Genomic DNA, 25,000 nt, shown 5'->3' with positions numbered 1-25,000 from the left:
GCAGGATCTCTGGCGAACATGTCCTAGGTGAGATTAATCTAGACAGAGAGAGAGAGGGACAGAGAGAGACAGAGAGAGAGACAGAGAGAGACAGAGATAGAGGTACAGAATCCCTGCATAGCAGGAGAACATGAGTGAGCGTGCAAGCAACACCCACGGGACGGCGATCCATCCCTGGAGTACTTCCAGAGTATACCTGGAAAGGGTTTCAGGGGTCAACGCCCCCGCGGCCCGGTCTGAGACCAGGCCTCGTGGTGGATCAGGGTCTGATCAACCAGGCTGTTACTGCTGGCCGCACGCAAACTGACGTACGAACCACAGCCCGGCTGATCAGGTACTGACTTTAGGTGCCTGTCCAGTACCTTCTTGGAGGCAGCCAGGGATCTATTTGTAATCCCCCCTTATGTATGCTGGGAGACAGTTGAACAGTCTTGGGCCCCTGACACTTATTGTGTTGTCTCAGTGTACTCGCTACTTTTCATTGGATTAATGTTGCATCTCCTGCTGAGTCCGGGTGGAAAATGTAAACCCCAGCACCGGCGTCCTCCTGACCTCTTGATACCTACTTGCCCATCTGCAAGGTTCACTAGGTCTGCCACTGCCCATCTACAAGGTTCACTAGGTCTGTCACTGCCCATCTACAAGGTTCAGTAGGTCTGCCACTGCCCATCTACAAGGTTCACTAGGTCTGCCACTGCCCATCTACAAGGTTCACTAGGTCTGCCACTGCCCATCTACAAGGTTCACTAGGTCTGCCACTGCCCATCTACAAGGTTCACTAGGTCTGCCACTGCCCATCTTCAAGGCTCACTAGGTTTGCCACTGCCCATCTACAAAGTTCACTAGGTCTGCCACTGCCCATCTACAAGGTTCACTAGGACTACAACTGCCCATCTACAAGGTTCACGGTCTGCCACTGCCCATTTACAGGGCTCATTTACAAAGAGTCCTGCAGAAAGAGTCCCGATTTACCCGCGAGATGTAGAAGGAGTCCTGATCTAGGCTAGACAGAGACTTATATATCTTTAAGGAGCTGACTGGACAATACTTACAGGGATCTCCATCAGTTGGGCCGGAGTTGGTGCCACTGACTGTAACAACCAGAATACAAGGCTATGAAAAATATGTACGATATTAATAATAATCATAATCACAATATCATCATCATCATCTTAATAACAACAACAACAATAATAATAATAATAATAATAATAATAATAATAATAATAATAATAATAATAATAATAATAATAATAATAATAATAATAATAATAATAATAGTAACAACAATAATAATAATAATAATAAATATTATTATAATTGAATTCATGACTTTACTGGTACATTTTACAGAGAGAGAGAGACACAGACAGACAGACAGACAGACAGAGGGAGACAGACAGAGAGAGAGACAGACAGACAGACAGACTGACTGACCACTCACTTGTCTGATGACCAGCGTCTCTGCAGATTGGGAATTGTCTTTGCTGCTGTTCTTCTTGTCGTCCACTGCGCTCCCCGCTGTCTGAAATGTAGGGAACCTCTTAGTTTTCCCTTAGTTACGCCTAAGTAATATCTTCCTTCGTCACCCTTCAAGTTATACCGCTTTAATTTTAGCTCCATAGAAAACGCACCATAGAAACTGTATTCGAAAGGTCAACTTAAAAGGAAGCAACTAAATGCTTACGGGAACTGCCTAGTAAGTAAGTTTATTTATTTATTTATTTATTTATTTAATAATTTGAACATACATACAGAGGTACAAAAAAGTTTATTCAGCTATACACAAATACAGTTACATAGATTATCGTACATAGCAACATATGTGTAGAGAACCTGGGATAACACAAAATAGTATAGACAGTATGACAAAGGTTCAAGGCCTGAGCTTGCTACCATCTGCAGCTCATAAGGCTGCCATCCCCACGAGCCCCTTCGAGGCGGGGTAGATGGCAGACCAGAGGCCTAGCTTCTCCCTACGAGCCCCGTGAGGGCGGGGAATGTGACTAGGCCTGGGGACACTTGGTCCCAAAGATGAGGGGGTACTTGTCCCTCCTCCCATGGGAGACTTAAGTCTCGAGACACTCCCCAGATAGGGAGCCAAGGCCGGGTCACCACTACTTGGAAAAGACCCGGGCCGGGAGAATACCGGCGAAAAAAAAAAAAAAAAAACAGTATGACAGTGTCAAAATCAACAACATCGACACCATGCCTAACCCTTCTAGGGTAGGGTAGGTGCCTGAGCCCGAGCCTTTAGCTCATATGACTGTCATTCCCATTTGCCCCCTTGGGGCGGGGATGGCAGACCAGAGAGGCCTAGCTTGTGGCTAGGCCTGGGGACAGTTGGTCCCAAAGATGAGGAGGTACTTGTGCCTCCTCCCATGGGAGACTTAGGTCTCAGACACTCCCTAAAGAGGGAGCCAAAGCCGGGCCACCACTTGGAAAAAGCCCGGGCCGGGAGAATACCGGCGGATCTTTAATAATAGATTTTCTTCGGATCTTTAACCCCGGAGGGTTAGCCACCCAGGATAACCCAAGAAAGGCAGTGCGTCATCGAGGACTGTCTAACTTATTTCCATTGGAGTCCTTAATCTTGTCCCCCAGGATGCGACCCACACCAGTCGACTAACACCCAGGTACCTATTTGCTGCTAGGTGAAACTCGTAGAAATGTTTCCACCCGCCGGGAATCGAACCCGGACCCTCCGTGTGTGAAGCGGGAGCTTTAGCCAACAGGCCACCGGGCCTGGTGGAGTTCTCCAAGGTAGTATTCTGGGTCTCTTATTATTTCTATGTTATGTAAACAACATGCCCGTAAGTGTCAAGTGCAAACTCCTGCTGTATGCAGATGACAGTGCTCTGTTAGTGTCAGGTAAAGACCCATAAGATATAGCTAATGTAATAACACTGGAACTGGAGTCCTGCAGCAAATGGTCAGTAGACAACAAACTCTCGTTACACCTCGGGAAAACTGAAGCCATTCTCTTTGGCACGAAACATAAACTGTGAAGGTAAATAATTTTAATGTCCAGTGTAAAAATAAGCCCATCACTTCAGTTTCCTCAGTAAAATATCTGGGAATCTCCTTTGACCCATGCATGTCAGGAGAACTGATAGGGAACAGTGTAGTAAAGAAAGCGAATGCCAGACTGAAGTTCCTCTATAGACAAGCATAGTGTCTACCAATTGAGGCTCGCAGGACCCTATGTCTAGCCCTTATACAATGCCATATGGACTACGCTTGCTCTTCATGGTACTCTGCCTTGACAAAAAACTGAAAGATAAACTGTAAATCATCCAGAATAAAATGGTAAGATTCATCCTGGACCTGGGTTCAAGAGTGGATGTAAGCCAGAATGAATTACAACAATTGGATATGCTGAATGTTGAAGACAGAGTAAAACAACTGAAGTTAAATCAAGTTTATAAAATTACTCACAAACAGTGTCCAAAATATCTTGCTGCCAATTTTGTCAAGGCTGAGAACCAAAGAAATCATAGTACTAGGGGGAGAGAACACAACTTTGTAGTACCCACAGTCAGTGGCCAGACTTCAATCACTTTTTATTGTACAGCAATGAAACAATGGAACAGACTGCCTGCACATGTCAAAGCCAGTCATAAGAACATAAGAACATAAGAAAGAAGGAACACCGCAACAGGCCTACTGACCCATGCGGAGCATGGGTCAGTAGACCTGTTGCAGTGTTCCTTCGCTTGTGACGTGCCCCCATTCTGATTTCTCTCCATTTATGCAAAGTCTCTGCTGTCTATTTGTCAGCCATGCCTCTACCCAGGAAAAAAATTCTCCTCCTATTCCGTGTGCCTTAAGTTTCCTCAATAGCCTCTGATGTGGAACTCTATCGAAAGCCTTACTGAAGTCCATATACACAATATCATATTCATTACCATGATCTACCTCCTCAAACACCTTAGTGAAAAAAGTTAGTAAATTCGTAAGACAGGAACGCCCCTTTGTAAAATCGTGTTGAGATTCATTAATCAATCTGTGCCTGTCAAGATGGCTACGAATTGCTTCGGCAATTATTGATTCCATAAATTTTCCCACTATGGAGGTGAGGCTTATTGGTCTATAGTTCGAAAGCCAAGGACCTGTCACCTGCCTTGTAAATAGATATTACATTTGCCATTTTCTACTTGTCTGGCACTATGCCAGTTTGTAGTGATATGTTAAAAAGATTAGCCAAAGGTATGCTAAGTTCCTCTTTACATTCCTTTAACATCTTTGCAAACAGTTCATCAGGGCCTGGGGATTTGTTAGGTTTTAGTTTCTCTGTTTGTCTGAGGACCATGTCACTAGTTACCGCAATCGTACATAGTTGATTGTCCTGTTCTACATAATCTATTATTTCAGGAATATCGCTAGTATTTTCCTGGGTGAAAACTGAGAGGAAGTAGGTATTGAGAATTTCACACATATCCTTATCACTGTCAGTGATCTGACCAGAGTTACTCTTAAGTGAGCCAATCTTGTCCCTAATCTTACTTCTGTATACCTGAAAGAACCCATTTGGGTTAGTCTTCGAATCCCTTGCGACCTTAGCCTTATAATCCCTCTTTGTTTTTCTTATTCCTTTCTTTATTTCTCTCTTTAATTGAATATATTGATTTCTTAACTGCCCATCCCATCTTTTGATACGCCTATATATGTCTCTCTTTTGACCAATGAGATGTTTTAATTTATTGTTCATCCATTTGGGATCATTTATGTTAGATCTAATTTCCCTACTTGGAACAAAAGTTGTCTGGGCGGCTAGAACTATGCTCTGAAAAACGTCATATTGGCAACCAAGATCACCTACCTGACCCATAGTCAGGACATCCCAATTTAGCCCACCCAGGTAATTTTTCAGTCCCATGAAATCGGCCAAGCGAAAATCTGGGACAGAGATTTGATTGCAGTTATCTGGGTAATTCCATGATATATTGAAACTAAGTGAATTGTGATCACTTTCCCCAAGCTCATCATTAACCTCAAGATTATTAATTAGCGAATCTTTGTTGGCAAGAACCAAGTCAAGCAGATTGTTTCTTCTAGTTGGTTCTGTCACAACCTGTTCTAAAAAGCAATCCTGAACCGTATCAAGAAAGTCACTAGACTCAAGATTTCCTGTCATATTGTTCCAATCAATTTGTTTAAAGTTAAAATCTCCCGTTATCACAACATTTTCATATCTAGATGCCTTATGAATTTCGTCCCATAACAGCTTACTGCACTCCCTATCAAGGTTTGGGGGCCTATAAATTACACCCAAAATTAATTTGCCACGCCCCTCAAGAAACTGTAGCCAAACAGATTCTGTGTTCGATGTTTCTAATCTTATATCATGTCTAAGACAACATGAACCAGTTCAACAAGAGTGCCCAAAGGTACCTAATGAATGTAGCCGCAGAAAGGGAGGACAATGATTTTTAATTTTTTTAGCTAACACACTTGTAAAGATAAATAACTCACTTTACCTTATTCCTAGTATATCTATAGTATGATAATAAGATATTATCACCTTATAGTATAATAATAAGGTATTAAAAGGACCCCAATGGAAATAAGTCACTCTGACTTTTTTGGGTTATCCCAGGTACTTTACACATATGCTGCTATGTATGATAATAGATGTAACTGTATTTGTGTATACCTGAATAAACTTACCCCTCAATGTAAATACACGGAGGGGCGTAGTGTGTGTTTAACGTGTACTCCATGACGAGTGCTCTACATTGACCAACGAGGATTAAGGTACTCTTAACCACTCTATAATACAGTTAACAATGGAAATATGTCACTTGGACTTTTATGGGTTATCCTAGGTAATCTACACATATGATGCTATGTACGACAGATTATGTGACTATTTATGAGTACGTATACCTGAATAAGCTTACTTATTTACTGAAGACATACAATCAAAGTAAGTTACTTTGTCTGACTTTTCTGGATTATCCTAGGTAATTTATACTATGTTAATTGTATTTATATGTACTTGTGCCTAAACAAACTTACTAAACTAAATGTGAGCAACGAGGATAGGAAGGTGAGGTGAAGAGTCTGTGTCATAGTGCTTGTGTTGGTGACATAGACAGCAGGTTAGACATTATAATATCAAGTAATGGAGTAACCCCATTATCTGCCTCTGCGCTGGTTGAAACGATAACGGGAAATGGAATAGACAGGAATTATTAGTCATGTTCGGTGTAGCTGTAATTCTGATTCTGTGTGAAGTTCGGATCTGTGTTCCTCATCTCACAGGCGAGAAAGATACATGATAATATACACTTAGAAAATCCTAGAGGGACTAGTCCCAAATCTGCACACAGAAATTTATCCCTACGAAAGCAAAATAATAATAATAATAATTTATTATTTCTACAGGCACATGTACAAGGTATACAGGTCTAGCTGACATCAATGATGTAGTACTATACAGAAAGCCGCTTGTTATGCTGTGCTTTTCGGGCAAATTAGATCACTTTTGTCCCAAGATGCGACCCACACCAGTCGACTAATACCCAGGTACATTTTATACTGATGGGTGAACATGGACAACCGGTGTAAGGAAACACGACCGATGTTTCCACCCATTGCCGGGAATCGAACCCGGACCCTCACCGTGTGAAGCGAGAGTTTACGCCACCAGACTCGGCAGGGGGTGCAACATCCCGCGAATGAAAAGCAAAGCTTCATGAGTACACTAAGAGACAACACAGTAAGTGTCAGGGGCCCAAGACCGTTCAACTGCCTCCCAGCATACGTGCGACCAGCAGTAACAGCCTGGTTGATCAGGCCCTGATCCACCGCGAGGCCTGGCCATGGACCGGGCCGCTAGGGCACTGACCCTCGATACACCCTCCAGGTATACTTAAAGCATGTAGCATCCTGCCTTAGCGGGGAGTGGGCAAGCAATGGATGTCCAGGGAAAAATTAGTGTAAATCGCTGACTAGACAAGTGCCACAAGGATCTTGTAATCCCAAACATTGACAGCTGTTGTTGATAGAAGATATGAGTATGTGTAGAGAAAAAAGTATTGCAGCACTGGGGACGGAGGGAGTTAAAATTAGCAAAATATCTTAGGAAAGCATAGGTCAATAAACAGTTAGTAATAAAAGCAAAAGAAATTAGTGAGAATGGAGAGAGGCAAGGAAATAACTCTCTTAGTATTGACTATACAAATTGTCAGAGAGCAAGACGCAAAATAGATGAATTAAGGCTAACTGCATCTTCGGGAACTATAGACGTCACTGTAATAATGGAGATCTAGTTCAACATGAAAAATAGTGACATGCGTGTTGAACGCCACACAAAGGGGTATAAATTATTCCACGCAACTAGAGTCACCTGTAAAGGAGTTACAGTCGCTATGTATCTTAGGGGAAAGTTTAAACTGCGTCCTCGGAAATATAGAGGCAGGAGGGAGAGATACGGTCAGCATGATAAGCTGATTTTCAGATGTGGTCTACAGTACTCTAAACCTAGATAGTGACGTGAGTAAACCTCTGTGGGACGAACCACCAAGGAGTCTAGGTACGAAAATGTCGTTTTAAATGGGAGACTTTAACTTTAGCCAGTCTGACAGGAGTGTTTTATACAGCAGCTTCAGACAGAGACAACTAGAGGAAATAATCCGCTGGATGTGGCTCTGGCAGAGAAGGATTATTTGATAAATAACCTTGAGATTAGTGAAGAGTGTAGATTGTGGGGATCATATCCCCAGGAAGCAACTCACAGCAGCCGACCGTTACTTAGGTATCAGCAGCAGGTGCAAAATGCTTGCTAAAGTACTCCTGTCTCGCCTGTGGATTGAATCCTGGTCCATTTCGTTATGAGCCTAAGGTTCTGCAGTAGGGTGACGTATGGGGTCATCCGATAGTGAAGGATGGGTCAAATGGGGTGTCGAGCATTTGTCACCTACGGAGTCGAGCATGGGTCACCTGGGGGTTAAGCATGGGTCACCTGAGGTGTCGACCATGGGTCACCTGGAAGAGTCGAGCATGGGTCACTTAGGGAATCAAGCATGGATCACCTGGGAGTTGAGTATGGATCACCTGGGGGTTGAGCATTGATCACCTGGGGGAGTCGAGCATGGGGTCACCTGGGGATGAGCATGGATACCTGGGGGTCAAGCATGGGTCACCTGGGGGTCAAGCATGGGTCACCTGGGGGAGTCGAGCATGGGTCACCTAGGGAGTCAAGCATGGATCACCTGGGGTCAAGCATGGGCCACCTGCGGGTCGAGCATGGGTCACCTGGTGAGTCCAGCATGAGTCACCTGGAATCAAGCATGGGTCACCTGGGGAAGTCGATCATGGGTCACCTGGGGGTGGAGCATGGGTCACCTGGGGGTCGAGGAGGTACACGGAGCATCTCTCACACTTGAGCAGCTCCCGGGCCTCCGTCATGATCTTGGTAACCAGCCGGTCCAAAGATGTCTGCTCCTCGAAGATACCCCGAGCCAGATGCAACAATAGCTGCGGGAAGAACAAAACAGGTGTGAGAAGGAGCAACAGGTGTGAAGAGAAAGAACAGGTGTGGGGAGGTACAGGTGTGAGAAGGAGGAACAGTTGTGAGAAGAAGGAAGAACAGGTGTGAAGAGGAGAAACAAGTGTGAGAAGGAGGAACAGGTGTGAGCAGGAACATCAGGTGTTATAAGGAACATGGGTGTTATAAGGAACATGGGTGTTATAAGGAACATGGGTGTTATATGGAACATGGGTGTTATAAGGAACATGGGTGTTATAAGGAACATGGGTGTTATAAGAAACATGGGTGTTATAAGGAACATGGGTGTTATAAGAAACATGGGTGTTATAAGGAACATGGGTGTTATAAGGAACATGGGTGTTATAAGGAACATGGGTGTTATAAGGAACATGGGTGTTATAAGGAACATGGGTGTTATAAGAAACATGGGTGTTATAAGGAACATGGGTGTTATAAGAAACATGGGTGTTATAAGGAACATGGGTGTTATAAGAAACATGGGTGTTATAAGGAACATGGGTGTTATAAGAAACATGGGTGTTATAAGAAACATGGGTGTTATAAGGAACATGGGTGTTATAAGGAACATGGGTGTTATAAGGAACATGGGTGTTATAAGAAACATGGGTGTTATAAGAAACATGGGTGTTATAAGGAACATGGGTGTTATAAGGAACATGGGTGTTATAAGGAACATGGGTGTTATAAGAAACATGGGTGTTATAAGGAACATGGGTGTTATAAGGAACATGGGTGTTATAAGAAACATGGGTGTTATAAGGAACATGGGTGTTATAAGGAACATGGGTGTTATAAGAAACATGGGTGTTATAAGGAACATGGGTGTTATAAGGAACATGGGTGTTATAAGGAACATGGGTGTTATAAGAAACATGGGTGTTATAAGAAATGGGTGTTATAAGGAACATGGGTGTTATAAGGAACATGGGTGTTATAAGGAACATGGGTGTTATAAGAAACATGGGTGTTATAAGGAACATGGGTGTTATAAGGAACATGGGTGTTATAAGGAACATGGGTGTTATAAGAAACATGGGTGTTATAAGGAACATGGGTGTTATAAGGAACATGGGTGTTGTTATAAGAAACATTGGTGTTATAAGGAACATGGGTGTTATAAGGAACATGGGTGTTATAAGGAACATGGGTGTTATAAGGAACATGGGTGTTATAAGAAACATGGGTGTTATAAGGAACATGGGTGTTATAAGGAACATGGGTGTTATAAGGAACATGGGTGTTATAAGGGGTGTTAACATGGGTGTTATAAGGAACATGGGTGTTATAAGGAACATGGGTGTTATAAGAAACATGGGTGTTATAAGGAACATGGGTGTTATAAGGAACATGGGTGTTATAAGAAACATTGGTGTTATAAGGAACATGGGTGTTATAAGGAACATGGGTGTTATAAGGAACATGGGTGTTATAAGGAACATGGGTGTTATAAGGAACATGGGTGTTATAAGGAACATGGGTGTTATAAGGAACATGGGTGTTATAAGAAACATGGGTGTTATAAGGAACATGGGTGTTATAAGGAACATGGGTGTTATAAGGAACATGGGTGTTATAAGGAACATGGGTGTTATAAGAAACATGGGTGTTATAAGGAACATGGGTGTTATAAGGAACATGGGTGTTATAAGAAACATTGGGAACATGTTATAAGGAACATGGGTGTTATAAGGAACATGGGTGTTATAAGGAACATGGGTGTTATAAGGAACATGGGTGTTATAAGGAACGTGGGTGTTATAAGGAACATGGGTGTTATAAGGGGTGTTATACATGGGTGTTATAAGGAACATGGGTGTTATAAGGAACATGGGTGTTATAAGGAACATGGGTGTTATAAGGAACATGGGTGTTATAAGAAACATGGGTGTTATAAGGAACATGGGTGTTATAAGGAACATGGGTGTTATAAGGAACATGGGTGTTATAAGGAACATGGGTGTTATAAGGAACATGGGTGTTATAAGGAACATGGGTGTTATAAGGAACATGGGTGTTATAAGAAACATGGGTGTTATAAGGAACATGGGTGTTATAAGGAACATGGGTGTTATAAGGAACATGGGTGTTATAAGAAACATTGGTGTTATAAGGAACATGGGTGTTATAAGGAACATGGGTGTTATAAGGAACATGGGTGTTATAAGGAACATGGGTGTTATAAGGAACATGGGTGTTATAAGAAACATTGGTGTTATAAGGAACATGGGTGTTATAAGGAACATGGGTGTTATAAGGAACATGGGTGTTATAAGGAACATGGGTGTTATAAGGAACATGGGTGTTATAAGGAACATGGGTGTTATAAGGAACATGGGTGTTATAAGGAACATGGGTGTTATAAGAAACATTGGTGTTATAAGGAACATGGGTGTTATAAGGAACATGGGTGTTATAAGGAACATGGGTGTTATAAGGAACATGGGTGTTATAAGTGGGTGTTATAAGGAACATGGGTGTTATAAGGAACATGGGTGTTATAAGGAACATGGGTGTTATAAGGAACATGGGTGTTATAAGGATAAGGAACATGGGTGTTATAAGGAACATGGGTGTTATAAGGAACATGGGTGTTATAAGGAACATGGGTGTTATAAGGAACATGGGTGTTATAAGGAACATGGGTGTTATAAGGAACATGGGTGTTATAAGGAACATGGGTGTTATAAGAAACATTGGTGTTATAAGGAACATGGGTGTTATAAGGAACATGGGTGTTATAAGGAACATGGGTGTTATAAGGAACATGGGTGTTATAAGGAACATGGGTGTGGGTCAGGTTATTTACGTTCTCTCAAATCTTGCCAACGAGGCTCAGTAACCAACCAATATTTAAGTGAACAAATTGAAACAACTCATACATAAACAACACCTGACCTGGGATACGAGCTTAACAACAACAACAACAACAACAACAACAACAACAACAACAACAAATAGAAGTTTACTAAAACTTTTTCGAATGATTTCAGTTTATTATGAATTCCGTTAGGCTTGAATCGCAATTAATTAGGGAAAAAAAATGTAGAATACTGTGTCAATTAGATGTCTTTGAGAGTGAAATTAATTACAAACTATTAAATTTTAAAGAGTTGGAGGGGTAAGCCAGTGGAAGGCCTCGGTCAGATGACCATAAGCTCCAGATGCGGGTCATCATATGACTAAGACCCGCGTCAGGACCAACCTTACCTAACCCAATCAATTCCAGAGATTGGAAGGCAGCAGGTGGGAACTTCTCAGAATATGGACCGAGGCAGTGTGTGTGTGTGTGTGTGTGTGTGTACTCACCTAGTTGTGGTTTCAGGGGTCGAGTCACAGCTCCTGGCCCCGCCTCCTCACTGGTCGTTACTAGGTCACTCTTCCTGCTCCATGTGTGTGGGTGTGTGGGTGTGTGGGTGTGTGGGTGAGTGAGTGTGTGGGTGTGTGGGTGTATGTATGTGTACTCACAAAATTGTAGTTGCAGGGATCGAGACTCAGTTCCTGGCCCCGCCTCTTTACTGAACGCTACTAGGTCCTCTCTCTCCCTGCTCCATGAGCTTTATCATACCTCGTCTTAAAGCTATGTATGGTTCCTGCCTCCACTACATAGCTCGCCAGACTGTTCCACTTCCTGATAACTCTATGACCGAAGAGCTACTTCCTAAAGTCCCTCTGACTCATCTGAGTCTTCAATTTCCAAGAGTGACCCCTTGTTTCTATGTCCCCTATGTCGTTATCATGTCTCCCCTATCCCTCCTATCCTCCAGTGTCGTCAGGCCGATTTCCCTCAACCTTTCTTCATAGGACACTCCCCTTAGCTCTGGAACTAACCTTGTCGCAAACCTTTGCACTTTCTCTAATTTCTTAACGTGATTGATCTGGTGCGGGTTCCAAACTGGTGCTGCATACTCCAGTATGGGCCTGACGTACACGGTGTACAGTGTCTTGAAAGATTCCTTACTTAGGTATCGGAATGCTAATCTCAGGTTTGTCAGGCGCCCATATGCTGCAGAAGTTATCTGGTTGATGTGTGCTTCCGGAGACGTGTTCGGTGTTATACTCAAGCCAAAATCTTTCTCCCTGATCGAGGTTTGCAGTCGTTGGCCACCTAGTCTATACTCTGTTTGCGGTCTTCTTTGCGTTTCTCCGATCTTCATGACTTTGCATTTGGCAGGGTTGAATTCGAGAAGCCAGTTGCTGGACCACGTGTCCAGCCTGTCCAGGTCTCTTTGAAGGCCTACCTGGTCCTCATCTGATTTAATTCTCCTCATTAACTTCACATCATCTGCGAACAGGGACACCTCTGAGTCTATCCCTTCCATCATGTCATTCGCAAATACCAGAAATAGCACTGATCCTAGGACCGACCCCTGTGGGACCCCGCTCGTCACAGGTGCCCACTGTGATACCTCATCACGTACCATGACTCGTTGTTGCCTCCCTGTCAGGTATTCTCTGTTCCATTGAAGTGCCCTTTCCGTTATACGCGCCTGATCCTCTAGTTTCTGCACTAATCTCTTGTGAGGAACTGTGTCAAAGGTCTTCTTGCAGTACAACAAGATGCAATCAACCCACCCCTCTCTCTCTCGTCTTTTACTTCTGTTACTTTATCATAAAACTCCAGAAGGTTTGTGACACAGGATTTGCCTTCCATGAAACCGTGCTGGTTGTCATTTATACTTTTGTTCCGTTCCAGGTGCTCCACCACTCTCCTCCTGATAATCTTCTCCATGACTTTGCATACTATACACGTCAGTGACACTGGTCTGTAGTTCAGCGCCTCTTTTCTGTCTCCTTTTTTTAAAAATGGGAACTACATTTTCCGTCTTCCACACCTCAGGTAGTTACCCAGTTTCAAGGGATGTGTTGAAGATTGTGATTAATGGGACACACAGCATTTCTGCTCCCTCTCTAAGGACCCACGGGGAGATGTTGTCCGGTCCCATTGGCTTTGAGGTATCAAGGTCACTTAGCAGCTTCTTCACCTCCTCCTCAGTTGTGTGTATGTCATCCAGCACTTGTTGGTGTATTCTCTGTTGGTGTCCCCTTCTGTACTGTCTTCCTAGAGTCCTTCGTGTCTCCACTGTGAATACTTCCTTAAATTTCTTGTTGAGGTCCTCACATACCTCTTGATCGTATCGTGTGAGTTCCCCATCTTCTTTCTTCAGCCTGATCACCTGGTCTTTGACTGTTGTCTTTCTCCTAACGTGGTTATACAGCAGTTTCTGGTCAGATTTGACTTTTGATGCTATGTCGTTTTCATACTGTCGCTGGGCCTCCCTCCTTATCTGTGCATACTCGTTTCTGGCTCTTCGACTGATCTCCTTATTTTCCTGGGTCCTTTGCCTTCTGTACCTCTTCCATTCTCTAGTGCACTTAGTTTTTGCCTCTCTACACCTTCGAATAAACCAAGGACTCACTTTGGTCTTCCCATTAATTCTGTTACCCTTGGGAACAAACTTTTCCTCTGCCTCCTTGCATTTTGTTGTTACATATTCCATCATTTCGTTCACTAACTTTCCCACCAGCTCTCTGGCCCACTGAACCTCCCGCAGGAAGTTCCTCATACCTGTGTAGTCCCCCCTTTTATAGTTCGGCTCGTATTACCCTCTCCATTTGCAGCTCTACTATGTTATCAAAACTCAGAACCACGTGATCGCTAGCTCCAAGGGGCATCTCATATGTGATGTCCCCAATGTCTGAACTGCTCAGGGTGAACACAAGGTCCATCTTGATGGTTCATCCTTCCCTCTCTCTCTCTGGTAGTGTCCCTGACGTGTTGATGCATGAGGTTTTCCAGCACCACATCCATCATCTTGGCTCTCCATGTGTCAGGACCCCCGTGAGGCTCCAGGTTTCCACAGTCGATCTCCCTATGGTTGAAATCACCCATAACCAGTAACTTTGGTCTGTACAATTGAGCTCTTCGTGCCACCTCAGCCAGTGTGCCCACCATCACTCTGTTGTTCACTTCATATTCCTCTATTGGCCTCCTGCAGTTCTGTGCTGAGTTATACATCACTGCAATGACTACCTTATGTTCCCCAGACTGAAATGTAGCTACTATGTAGTCCCTTTCTCCAATCTCGCCCACGCGAGTGTGTGTGTGTATGTGTGTGTGTGTGTGTGTGTGTGTGTGTGTGTGTGTGTGTGTGTGTGTGTGTGTGTGTGTGTGTGTGTGTGTGTGTGTGTGTGTGTGTGTGTGTGTGTGTGTGTGTGTGTTTGTGTGTGTGTGTGTGTGTGTGTGTGTGTGTGTGTGTGTGTATGTGTGTGTGTGTGTGTGTGTGTGTGTGTGTGTGTGTGTGTGTGTGTGTGTGTGTGTGTCAACACCTGGATCAACACAGTCCATCTAGAAGTATAACGGTGACTTGGGAATTATTCAACCAACAAAATAAGTCTCTTTGTCCAAATGTCAGAATTTCTCGTCTGATCATTTTTTTTCCAGTTTGTTAAGCTGATTTGTCGTGGCCACAACATATAAAAGTGTAAAGATATTTTGAGAAATCTGATCGAGACAGTCATTGTAAATACTCGGTTGGTAGCGCACTCGCCTCACATACTGAGGTCCGTGGTTCGATCCCCGGTACGGGTGCAAACACTTGGGGCGTGTTTCCTTAAGACACCTGCTGTCCCTGTTCACCTAGTAGTAAATAGGTACCTGGATGTTAGTCGTCTGGTGTGGGTCGCATCCTGGGGACAAAATTAACCTAATTTGCTCGAAATGCTCAGCATAACCAGGTTCTTTCTATACAGCAGTATGTCACTGATGACAGCTTGACCTGTATACCCTCCACAAGTACTTGTAGAAATAATAATAATAATAATTATTATTATTATTATTATTGCTATTATTATTATTATTATTATTATTATTATTATTATTATTATTATTATTATTATTATTATTATTATTATTATTATTATTATTATTATTATTATTATTATTATTATTATTATTATTATTATTATTATTATCATAGGTTAACTTGTAATATTAATCTCAATTTGAAACATACTAATTTCAATTAGCTTGAGACATAACAGAAACAAACTGCTGAACCTGACACAGTTACAGATCTTCCGGCAGCATAATTTTGTGTCCTTGTCCAGATTATTTTAATTAGACTGTTATTTTTGTAATTTTTAGCTACTTTCGTGTTTATTATTTTTCTTTAGGTAATCGATCTTCGAGAGATTAGCTTCGATTGAAATTATTTTATGATTTGTTAAGTAAAATGGGTTGAAAAATAACCACAGTTCAAAAAGGCTCAGAATTACCTTACTTTACAAAGGCTGAGGGGGCACCGACCCCCGGAACTTACTTCACAAAGGCTGAGGGATAAAACTTACCTGGTTTCTCTTGTACTCGCGCACGGACATGTCATACAGCTGTGCATTTTGGATACCAATCCCGCAGAAGGTCAGGTATCGCCGGAACACCTGCAGGGGAGAAAGAGATAGCGAGAGGGCGTGATAAAAAGAAAGAGAGAGAGAGAGAGCTGGTAATAAGTACATGGGAGTACGAGTAAGTTGGATGACAGAAGACCCTGCGAAGTTATTTGCTGGTGATCAGGTTATTGCTGTCTAGGAAGCTGAAGTTATGATTGGTAAAACAGAGGTCTCTAGCCACACCTCACTAGCCACACCTCACTAGCCACACCTCACTAGCCACACCTCACTAGCTACACCTCACTAGCCACAACTCACTAGCTACACCTCACTAGCCACACCTCACTAGCCACACCTCACTAGCCACACCTCACTAGCTACACCTCACTAGCCACACCTCACTAGCACACCTAAATAGCACACCTCACTAGCTACACCTCACTAGCACACCTCACTAGCCACACCTCACTAGCCACACCTCACTAGCCACACCTCACTAGCTACACCTCACTAGCCACACCTCACTAGCTACACCTCACTAGCCACACCTCACTAGCTACACCTCACTAGCCACACCTCACTAGCCACACCTCACTAGCCACACCTCACTAGCCACACCTCACTAGCTACACCTCACTAGCCACACCTCACTAGCCACACCTCACTAGCCACACCTCACTAGCCACACCTCACTAGCCACACCTCACTAGCCACACCTCACTAGCTACACCTCACTAGCCACACCTCACTAGCTACACCTCACTAGCCACACCTCACTAGCTACACCTCACTAGCCACACCTCACTAGCCACACCTCATTAGTTACACCTCACTAGCCACACCTCACTAGCTACACCTCACTAGCACACCTCACTAGCTACACCTCACTAGCTACACCTCACTAGCCACACCTCACTAGCCACACCTCACTAGCCACACCTCATTAGCTACACCTCACTAGCCACACCTCATTAGCTACAACTCATTAGCCACACCTCACTAGCTACACCTCACTAGTCACACCTCACTAGCCACACCTCACTAGCCACACCTCACTAGCCACACCTCACTAGCCACACCTCACTAGCCACACCTCACTAGCTACACCTCACTAGCCACACCTCACTAGCTACACCTCACTAGCCACACCTCACTAGCCACACCTCACTAGCCACACCTCACTAGCTACACCTCACTAGCCACACCTCACTAGCTACAACTCACTAGCCACACCTCACTAGCCACACCTCACTAGCTACACCTCACTAACCACACCTCACTAGCTACACCTCACACCTCACTAGCTAAACCTCACTAGCCACACCTCACTAGCTACACCTCACTAGCCACGCCTCACTAGCTACACCTCACTAGCCACCTCACTAGCTCACTAGCCACACCTCACTAGCTACACCTCACTAGCCACACCTCACTAGCTACAACTCACTAGCCACACCTCACTAGCCACATCTCACTAGCTACACCTCACTAGCCACACCTCACTAGCCACACCTCACTAGCTACACCTCATTAGCCACACCTCACTAGCTACACCTCACTAGCCACACCTCACTAGCTACACCTCACTAGCCACACCTCACTAGCCACACCTCACTAGCCACACCTCATTAGCTACACCTCACTAGCCACACCTCACTAGCTACAACTCATTAGCCACACCTCACTAGCTACACCTCACTAACCACACCTCACTAGCTACACCTCACACCTCACTAGCTACACCTCACTAGCCACACCTCACTAGCACACCTCACTAGCTACACCTCACTAGCACACCTCACTAGCCACACCTCACTAGCCACACCTCACTAGCCACACCTCACTAGCCACACCTCACTAGCACACCTCACTAGCTACACCTCACTAGCACACCTCACTAGCCACACCTCACTAGCCACACCTCACTAGCACACCTCACTAGCCACACCTCACTAGCTACACCTCACTAGCCACACCTCACTAGCTACACCTCACTAGCCACACCTCACTAGCTACACCTCACTAGCCACACCTCACTAGCCACACCTCACTAGCCACACCTCATTAGCTACACCTCACTAGCCACACCTCACTAGCTACAACTCATTAGCCACACCTCACTAGCTACACCTCACTAGCCACACCTCACTAGCCACACCTCACTAGCCACACCTCACTCGCCACACCTCACTAGCTACACCTCACTAGCCACACCTCACTAGCTACACCTCACAAGCCACACCTCACTAGCCACACCTCACTAGCCACACCTCACTAGCTACACCTCACTAGCCACACCTCACTAGCTACAACTCACTAGCCACTCCTCACTAGCCACACCTCACTAGCTACACCTCACTAACCACACCTCACTAACCACACCTCACTAGCCACACCTCACTAGCTACACCTCACTTGCCACACCTCACTAGCCGCACCTCACTAGCCACACCTCACTAGCTACACCTCACTAGCCACACCTCACTAGCTACACCTCACTAGCCACACCTCACTAGCCACACCTCACTAGCTACACCTCACTAGCCACACCTCACTAGCTACACCTCACTAGCCACGCCTCACTAGCTACACCTCACTAGCCACACCTCACTAGCCACACCTCACTAGCCACACCTCATTAGCTACACCTCACTAGCCACACCTCACTAGCTACAACTCATTAGCCACACCTCACTAGCTACACCTCACTAACCACACCTCACTAGCTACACCTCACACCTCACTAGCTACACCTCACTAGCCACACCTCACTAGCTACACCTCACTAGCCACGCCTCACTAGCTACACCTCACTAGCCACACCTCACTAGCCACACCTCACTAGCCACACCTCACTAGCTACACCTCACTAGCCACACCTCACTAGCTACAACTCACTAGCCACACCTCACTAGCCACACCTCACTAGCTACACCTCACTAGCCACACCTCACTAGCCACACCTCACTAGCTACACCTCATTAGCCACACCTCACTAGCTACACCTCACTAGCCACACCTCACTAGCTACACCTCACTAGCCACACCTCACTAACCACACCTCACTAACCACACCTCATTAGCTACACCTCACTAGCCACACCTCACTAGCTACAACTCATTAGCCACACCTCACTAGCTACACCTCACTAGCCACACCTCACTAGCCACACCTCACTCGCCACACCTCACTAGCTACACCTCACTAGCCACACCTCACTAGCTACACCTCACAAGCTACACCTCACTAGCCACACCTCACTAGCCACACCTCACTAGCTACACCTCACTAGCCACACCTCACTAGCTACACCTCACTAACCACACCTCACTAACCACACCTCACTAGCCACACCTCACTAGCTACACCTCACTAGCCACACCTCACTAGCTACAACTCACTAGCCACTCCTCACTAGCCACACCTCACTAGCTACACCTCACTAACCACACCTCACTAACCACACCTCACTAGCCACACCTCACTAGCTACACCTCACTTGCCACACCTCACTAGCCGCACCTCACTAGCCACACCTCACTAGCTACACCTCACAAGCCACACCTCACTAGCTACAACTCACTAGCCACACCTCACTAGCCACACCTCACTAGCTACACCTCACTAGCCACACCTCACTAGCTACACCTCACTAGCCACGCCTCACTAGCTACACCTCAGTAGCCACACCTCACTAGCCGCAATTCACTAGCCACACCTCACTAGCTGCACCTCACTAGCCACACCTCACTAGCTACAACTCACTAGCCACACCTCACTAGCCACACCTCACTAGCTACACCTCAGTAGCCACACCTCACTAGCCACACCTCACTAGCTACACCTCATTAGCCACACCTCACTAGCTACACCTCACTAGCCACACCTTACTAGCTACACCTCACTAGCCACACCTCACTAGCCACACCTCACTAGCTACAACTCACTAGCCACACCTCACTAGCCACACCTCACTAGCTACACCTCACTAGCCACACCTCACTAGCTACACCTCACTAGCCACGCCTCACTAGCTACACCTCACTAGCCACACCTCACTAGCCACACCTCACTAGCCACACCTCACTAGCTGCACCTCACTAGCCACACCTCACTAGCTACAACTCACTAGCCACACCTCACTAGCCACACCTCACTAGCTACACCTCAGTAGCCACACCTCACTAGCCACACCTCACTAGCTACACCTCATTAGCCACACCTCACTAGCTACACCTCACTAGCCACACCTTACTAGCTACACCTCACTAGCCACACCTCACTAGCCACACCTCACTAGCCACACCTCACTAGCTACAACTCACTAGCCACACCTCACTAGCCACACCTCACTAGCTACACCTCAGTAGCCACACCTCACTAGCCACACCTCACTATCTACACCTCATTAGCCACACCTCACTAGCTACACCTCACTAGCCACACCTTACTAGCTACACCTCACTAGCCACACCTCACTAGCCACACCTCACTAGCCACACCTCACTAGCTACACCTCACTAGCCACACCTCACTAGCTACAACTCACTAGCCACACCTCACTAGCCACACCTCACTAGCTACACCTCACTAGCCACACCTCACTAGCCACACCTCACTAGCCACACCTCACTAGCTACACCTCACTAGCCACACCTCACTAGCCACACCTCACTAGCTACACCTCACTAGCCACACCTCACTAGCCACACCTTACGGAGAATTACAGCAGGTGATAAAAGAGGGGGGGGGGGAAGCAGGTGTTGTGAGGAAGAGAGAGATAAAAGGAATAATAGGCGTGTAAGTGAATATAGTCGAGCCAGTATCATATGATGGAGCGAGTCGCTTCATTACGTCATGATGTCAACAATTAGGCGAGAGATAGAGAGAGAGAGAGAGAGAGAGAGAGAGAGAGAGAGAGAGAGAGAGAGAGAGAGAGAGAGAGAGAGAGAGAGAGAGAGAGAGAGACAAACAGACAAACAGACAGACAGACAGACAGACAGACAGAGACAGAGAGACAGAGACAGACACACAGACACACAGACACACAGACAGGTGTGTGTAGGGTGAAGCAAGTTCCCAGGTGTGTGTAGGGTGAACCAAGCGCCCAGGTGTGTGTAGGGTGAAGCAAGTTCCCAGGTGTGTGTAGGGTGAACCAAGCGCCCAGGTGTGTGTAGGGTGAAGCAAGTTCCCAGGTGTGTGTAGGGTGAAGCAAGTTCCCAGGTGTGTGTAGGGTGAACCAAGCGCCCAGGTGTGTGTAGGGTGAAGCAAGTTCCCAGGTGTGTGTAGGGTGAAGCAAGTGCCCAGGTGTGTGTAGGGTGAAGCAAGTGCCCAGGTGTGTGTAGGGTGAAGCAAGTGCCCAGGTGTGTGTAGGGTGAAGCAAGTGCCCAGGTGTGTGTAGGGTGAAGCAAGTGCCCAGGTGTGTGTAGGGTGAAGCAAGTTCCCAGGTGTGTGTAGGGTGAGGCAAGAGCCCAGGTGTGTGTAGGGTGAAGCAAGTGCCAGGTGTGTGTAGGTTGAAGCAGGTGTGTGTAGGGTGAAGCAAGTTCCCAGGAGTGTGTAGGGTGAAGCAAGAGCCCAGGTGTGTGTAGGGTGAAGCAAGTGCCCAGGTGTGTGTAGGGTGAAGCAAGTGCCCAGGTGTGTGTAGGGTGAAGCAAGTGCCCAGATGTGTGTAGGGTGAAGCAAGTGCCCAGGTGCGTGTAGGGTGAAGCAAGTTCCCAGGTGTGAGTAGGGTGAACCAAGCGCCCAGGTGTGTGTAGGGTGAAGCAAGTTCCCAGGAGTGTGTAGGGTGAAGCAAGAGCCCAGGTGTGTGTAGGGTGAAGCAAGTGCCCAGGTGTGTGTAGGGTGAAGCAAGTGCCCAGGTGCGTGTAGGGTGAAGCAAGTGCCCAGGTGTGTGTAGGGTGAAACAAGTGCCCAGGTGTGTGTAGGGTGAAGCAAGTTCCCAGGTGTTTGTAGGGTGAACCAAGCGCCCAGGTGTGTTTAGGGTGAAGCAAGTGCCCAGGTGTGTGTAGGGTGAAGCAAGTTCCCAGGAGTGTGTAGGGTGAAGCAAGAGCCCAGGTGTGTGTAGGGTGAAGCAAGTGCCCAGATGTGTGTAGGGTGAAGCAAGTGCCCAGGTGCGTGTAGGGTGAAGCAAGTGCCCAGGTGTGTGTAGGGTGAAACAAGTGCCCAGGTGTGTGTAGGGTGAAGCAAGTACCCAGTTGTGTGTAGGGTGAAGCAAGTGCCCAGATGTGTGTAGGGTGAAGCAAGTGCCCAGGTGTGTGTAGGGTGAAGCAAGTGCCCAGGTGTATGTAGGGTGAAGCAAGTGCGCAGGTGTGTGTAGGTTGAAGCAAATGCCCAGGTGTGTGTAGGGTGAAGCAAGTGCGCAGGTGTGTGTAGGGTGAAGCAAGTGCGCAGGTGTGTGTAGGGTGAGGCACATGCCCAGGTGTGTGTAGGTTGAGGCAAGAGCCCAGGTGTGTGTAGGGTGAAGCAAGTGCCCAGGTGTGTGTAGGGTGAGGCAAGTGCCCAGGTGTGTGTAGGGTGAAGCAAGTGCCCAGGTGTGTGTAGGGTGAGGCAAGTGCCCAGGTGTGTGTAGGGTGAGGCAAGTGCCCAGGTGTGTGTAGGGTGAGGCAAGTGCCCAGGTGTGTGTAGGGTGAGGCAAGTGCCCAGGTGTGTGTAGGGTGAGGCAAGTGCCCAGGTGTGTGTAGGGTGAGGCAAGTGCCCAGGTGTGTGTAGGGTGAAGCAAGTGCCCAGGTGTGTGTAGGGTGAAGCAAGTGCCCAGGTGTGTGTAGGGTGAAGCAAGTGCCCAGGTGTGTGTAGGGTGAAGCAAGTGCCCAGGTGTGTGTATTGTGAAGCAAGTGTCAAAGAGAAATAGCAATTAGTGCAACAGACTTCTTCCTTCAAAGAAATCCCTGAGATATACTAAATAATATATTCCTGGCCACTAAAACCTGCGTATCATCACCAGAAACACAACACCTACCCCTCAAATATTGTTACTCTCATCACTCTGACCATATAGGGAATTGTCACCACTTGTAGCCAAAAAAAACCCAACTTAGAACAAATTAACTAAGAGACTTAACACTATGTTTGATTTATTAAAATTAACAATTAAGATGTTTATTTTAACATGTACATAACTAGAGTAAAATACTAATCATTCATCAGTGATGAAACTCGTGTTTTCCTGTCTATGACATTTGCGTCATTACGCCTGTGTTGCTTTACTCTTTATTACGATCGGTAGCAGAGGCAGCGTTGTTTCGTTACTTCGTGTTCTTAGTAGTAAACCGTAGGCGTTATTCCTGTTTTTAGGTTTATTTGTATAGATTATGGAGAGGATAGTGCCGAGGACTGTTCCTTGGGGGACCCCATTTGTTATGTGGTCACTCAGACACGTCTCCACTGAGCATTTGTTGTTGGCTCTCAGTCAGGCAGTCTGGAGCCAATCCGGATTCAATTCGGATTCAGTCCGGATCCAGTTGAGGTCCACAACGGAGGTAGTGCATCTAGTCGCATAACGACTTTAGCTTCCCTTCTCTTTATTACCTTGCCAAAGGTTGTGTGAAACTATGGGCGAGGATTTTAGTTCAAAATTATTGTATATGGAATTAAATCATTCGTCAATTGAGAGGAAGTGCAATACGTTTATTAATAGAAAACTCGCCGAAGAATTTGCCTTAGAAGTAATCATAACCTTTCCAAAAATATAATTTGGGGAGAAATTTTCCAAAATATTCCAGGTATGGTAGCTATCGACTATATTTAAGTGATATTTGGTCTCTGATGATATCTAGACAGAGGTATATATACAGAGAGGTGTGTGTGTGTGTGTCTCAGAGTTTACTGCATACCCTCCATTAGGGATCAGAGTATTATTGACTGGTGATGAACAGGTGACTTGCAGCAGCCTTAATGAGCCTCGTGTAGTCGATAGACTTTAAACCCAATTAACTAATCAGCCTATCATGACTTTGAACTTTGGCTGCTGCTGACATCATCATCATCATCCAGGTGTGTTTTGATAATTGTTATCCAGACCTGTCCAAATACAGGTAATATTGTATCATTGCTGACCAGGGAGACCTGGTGTGAAACCGAGTCTCAGGAGCGATGACCCCCTGGGTCATCTAGAAGCACCCGCTAATCCAGGTCACTTTTAACTCTCCCTACTGACTTCCATTCAGGTGACCTCTGTCTGACCCCTCTACTGATCTCTCTTCATTCAGATAAGCTCTGATTTGTCTACTGACCTTTATTCAGTTGGCCTCTGGCCCCTCTACTGACCTCCACATCCTGTCTGGTGAACTCATTGGTGCCATTCTTCTTGTTGATGATCTCTGCTACACCGATGACCTCACCTTCGTAGTTACAGACCGGCATGCACAACACACTCATGGTCCTGTAGCCTGTTCGACGGTCGATGCTGGCGTCGAACCTTGGGTCCTGGAGAGAAGAGACGTCGAGTGTCGTTAATGACAGATGTGAGAGTTCGAGACTGAGAGGAGAATGAAGCTGGGAGGAGGAGTGGCTGTTACTTGAAGTGTGAAGTTGAATATTTTTCATTTATTTTCGAGTGTGAGGGCTTAAGGGGCAGCTCGAAGAGTTTCATTGTGTGGATCAATAAAAGTTAATAAAGGTCTCCACTGAATCGAAGTGGATGTCTTTTGTTGACTGGGAGGATAGGGGGAATAGTTGGGTTTGTTGATCGTGAAACTGAAGGGTTAGTTCTTGTGTGTGTTGTCCAGTGGTGTGGGAAAGGAAGGGGTAGTGAGAATTACTATTAGAACAGCTTGTAAGAAATGGTGACTTCTGTTGTGAGGTGGTGAGGTTAGGGTAGACATTGTGAGTGTGACAGAGTCAAGTACGAGTCTGTCTTCAGGTACGAGGAAACAGACGTGAGTTTGGTAAACCTCCCTCCCAGAATACTCAGCCATTTGTGGTTATGAGGGAGCCGAGCCTCCTAGCTTCTAACAGTGACGCTAAATCTCACACGACAGACTTCAGTAAACTTTCTTTCTTCTCGAAGGAAGCGTCGTACCCATTCTTAAAACTGCTTGTACGATATTATTTAAGTCGGATTTACCAAAACAATCCAACTTCTCCTCTCTCTCTCTCTT

General features: G+C 45.7%; 1 protein-coding gene across 1 annotated transcript in view; it reads right to left on the bottom strand.

The window, feature by feature from the left end:
• Nucleotides 1–25,000, bottom strand: part of Pde6 (phosphodiesterase 6) — a 93,276-nt gene that overhangs the window by 51,084 nt on the left and 17,192 nt on the right. The window contains exons 6-10 of the mRNA XM_070084386.1: nucleotides 24,168–24,326; nucleotides 15,866–15,955; nucleotides 8,353–8,484; nucleotides 1,445–1,525; nucleotides 1,053–1,091 (exon numbers count right to left, since the gene is read on the bottom strand). Coding sequence (XP_069940487.1) covers nucleotides 1,053–1,091; nucleotides 1,445–1,525; nucleotides 8,353–8,484; nucleotides 15,866–15,955; nucleotides 24,168–24,326 — 501 coding nt within the window. The remainder of the gene's footprint in view (nucleotides 1–1,052; nucleotides 1,092–1,444; nucleotides 1,526–8,352; nucleotides 8,485–15,865; nucleotides 15,956–24,167; nucleotides 24,327–25,000) is intronic.

The sequence above is a fragment of the Cherax quadricarinatus genome, chromosome 13 (assembly GCF_038502225.1).
Source record: "Cherax quadricarinatus isolate ZL_2023a chromosome 13, ASM3850222v1, whole genome shotgun sequence".
Lineage (NCBI taxonomy): Eukaryota > Metazoa > Arthropoda > Malacostraca > Decapoda > Parastacidae > Cherax > Cherax quadricarinatus.
The sequence above is the reverse complement of the archived record's forward strand: the minus strand, read 5'-3'. Positions and strand labels throughout refer to the sequence as shown.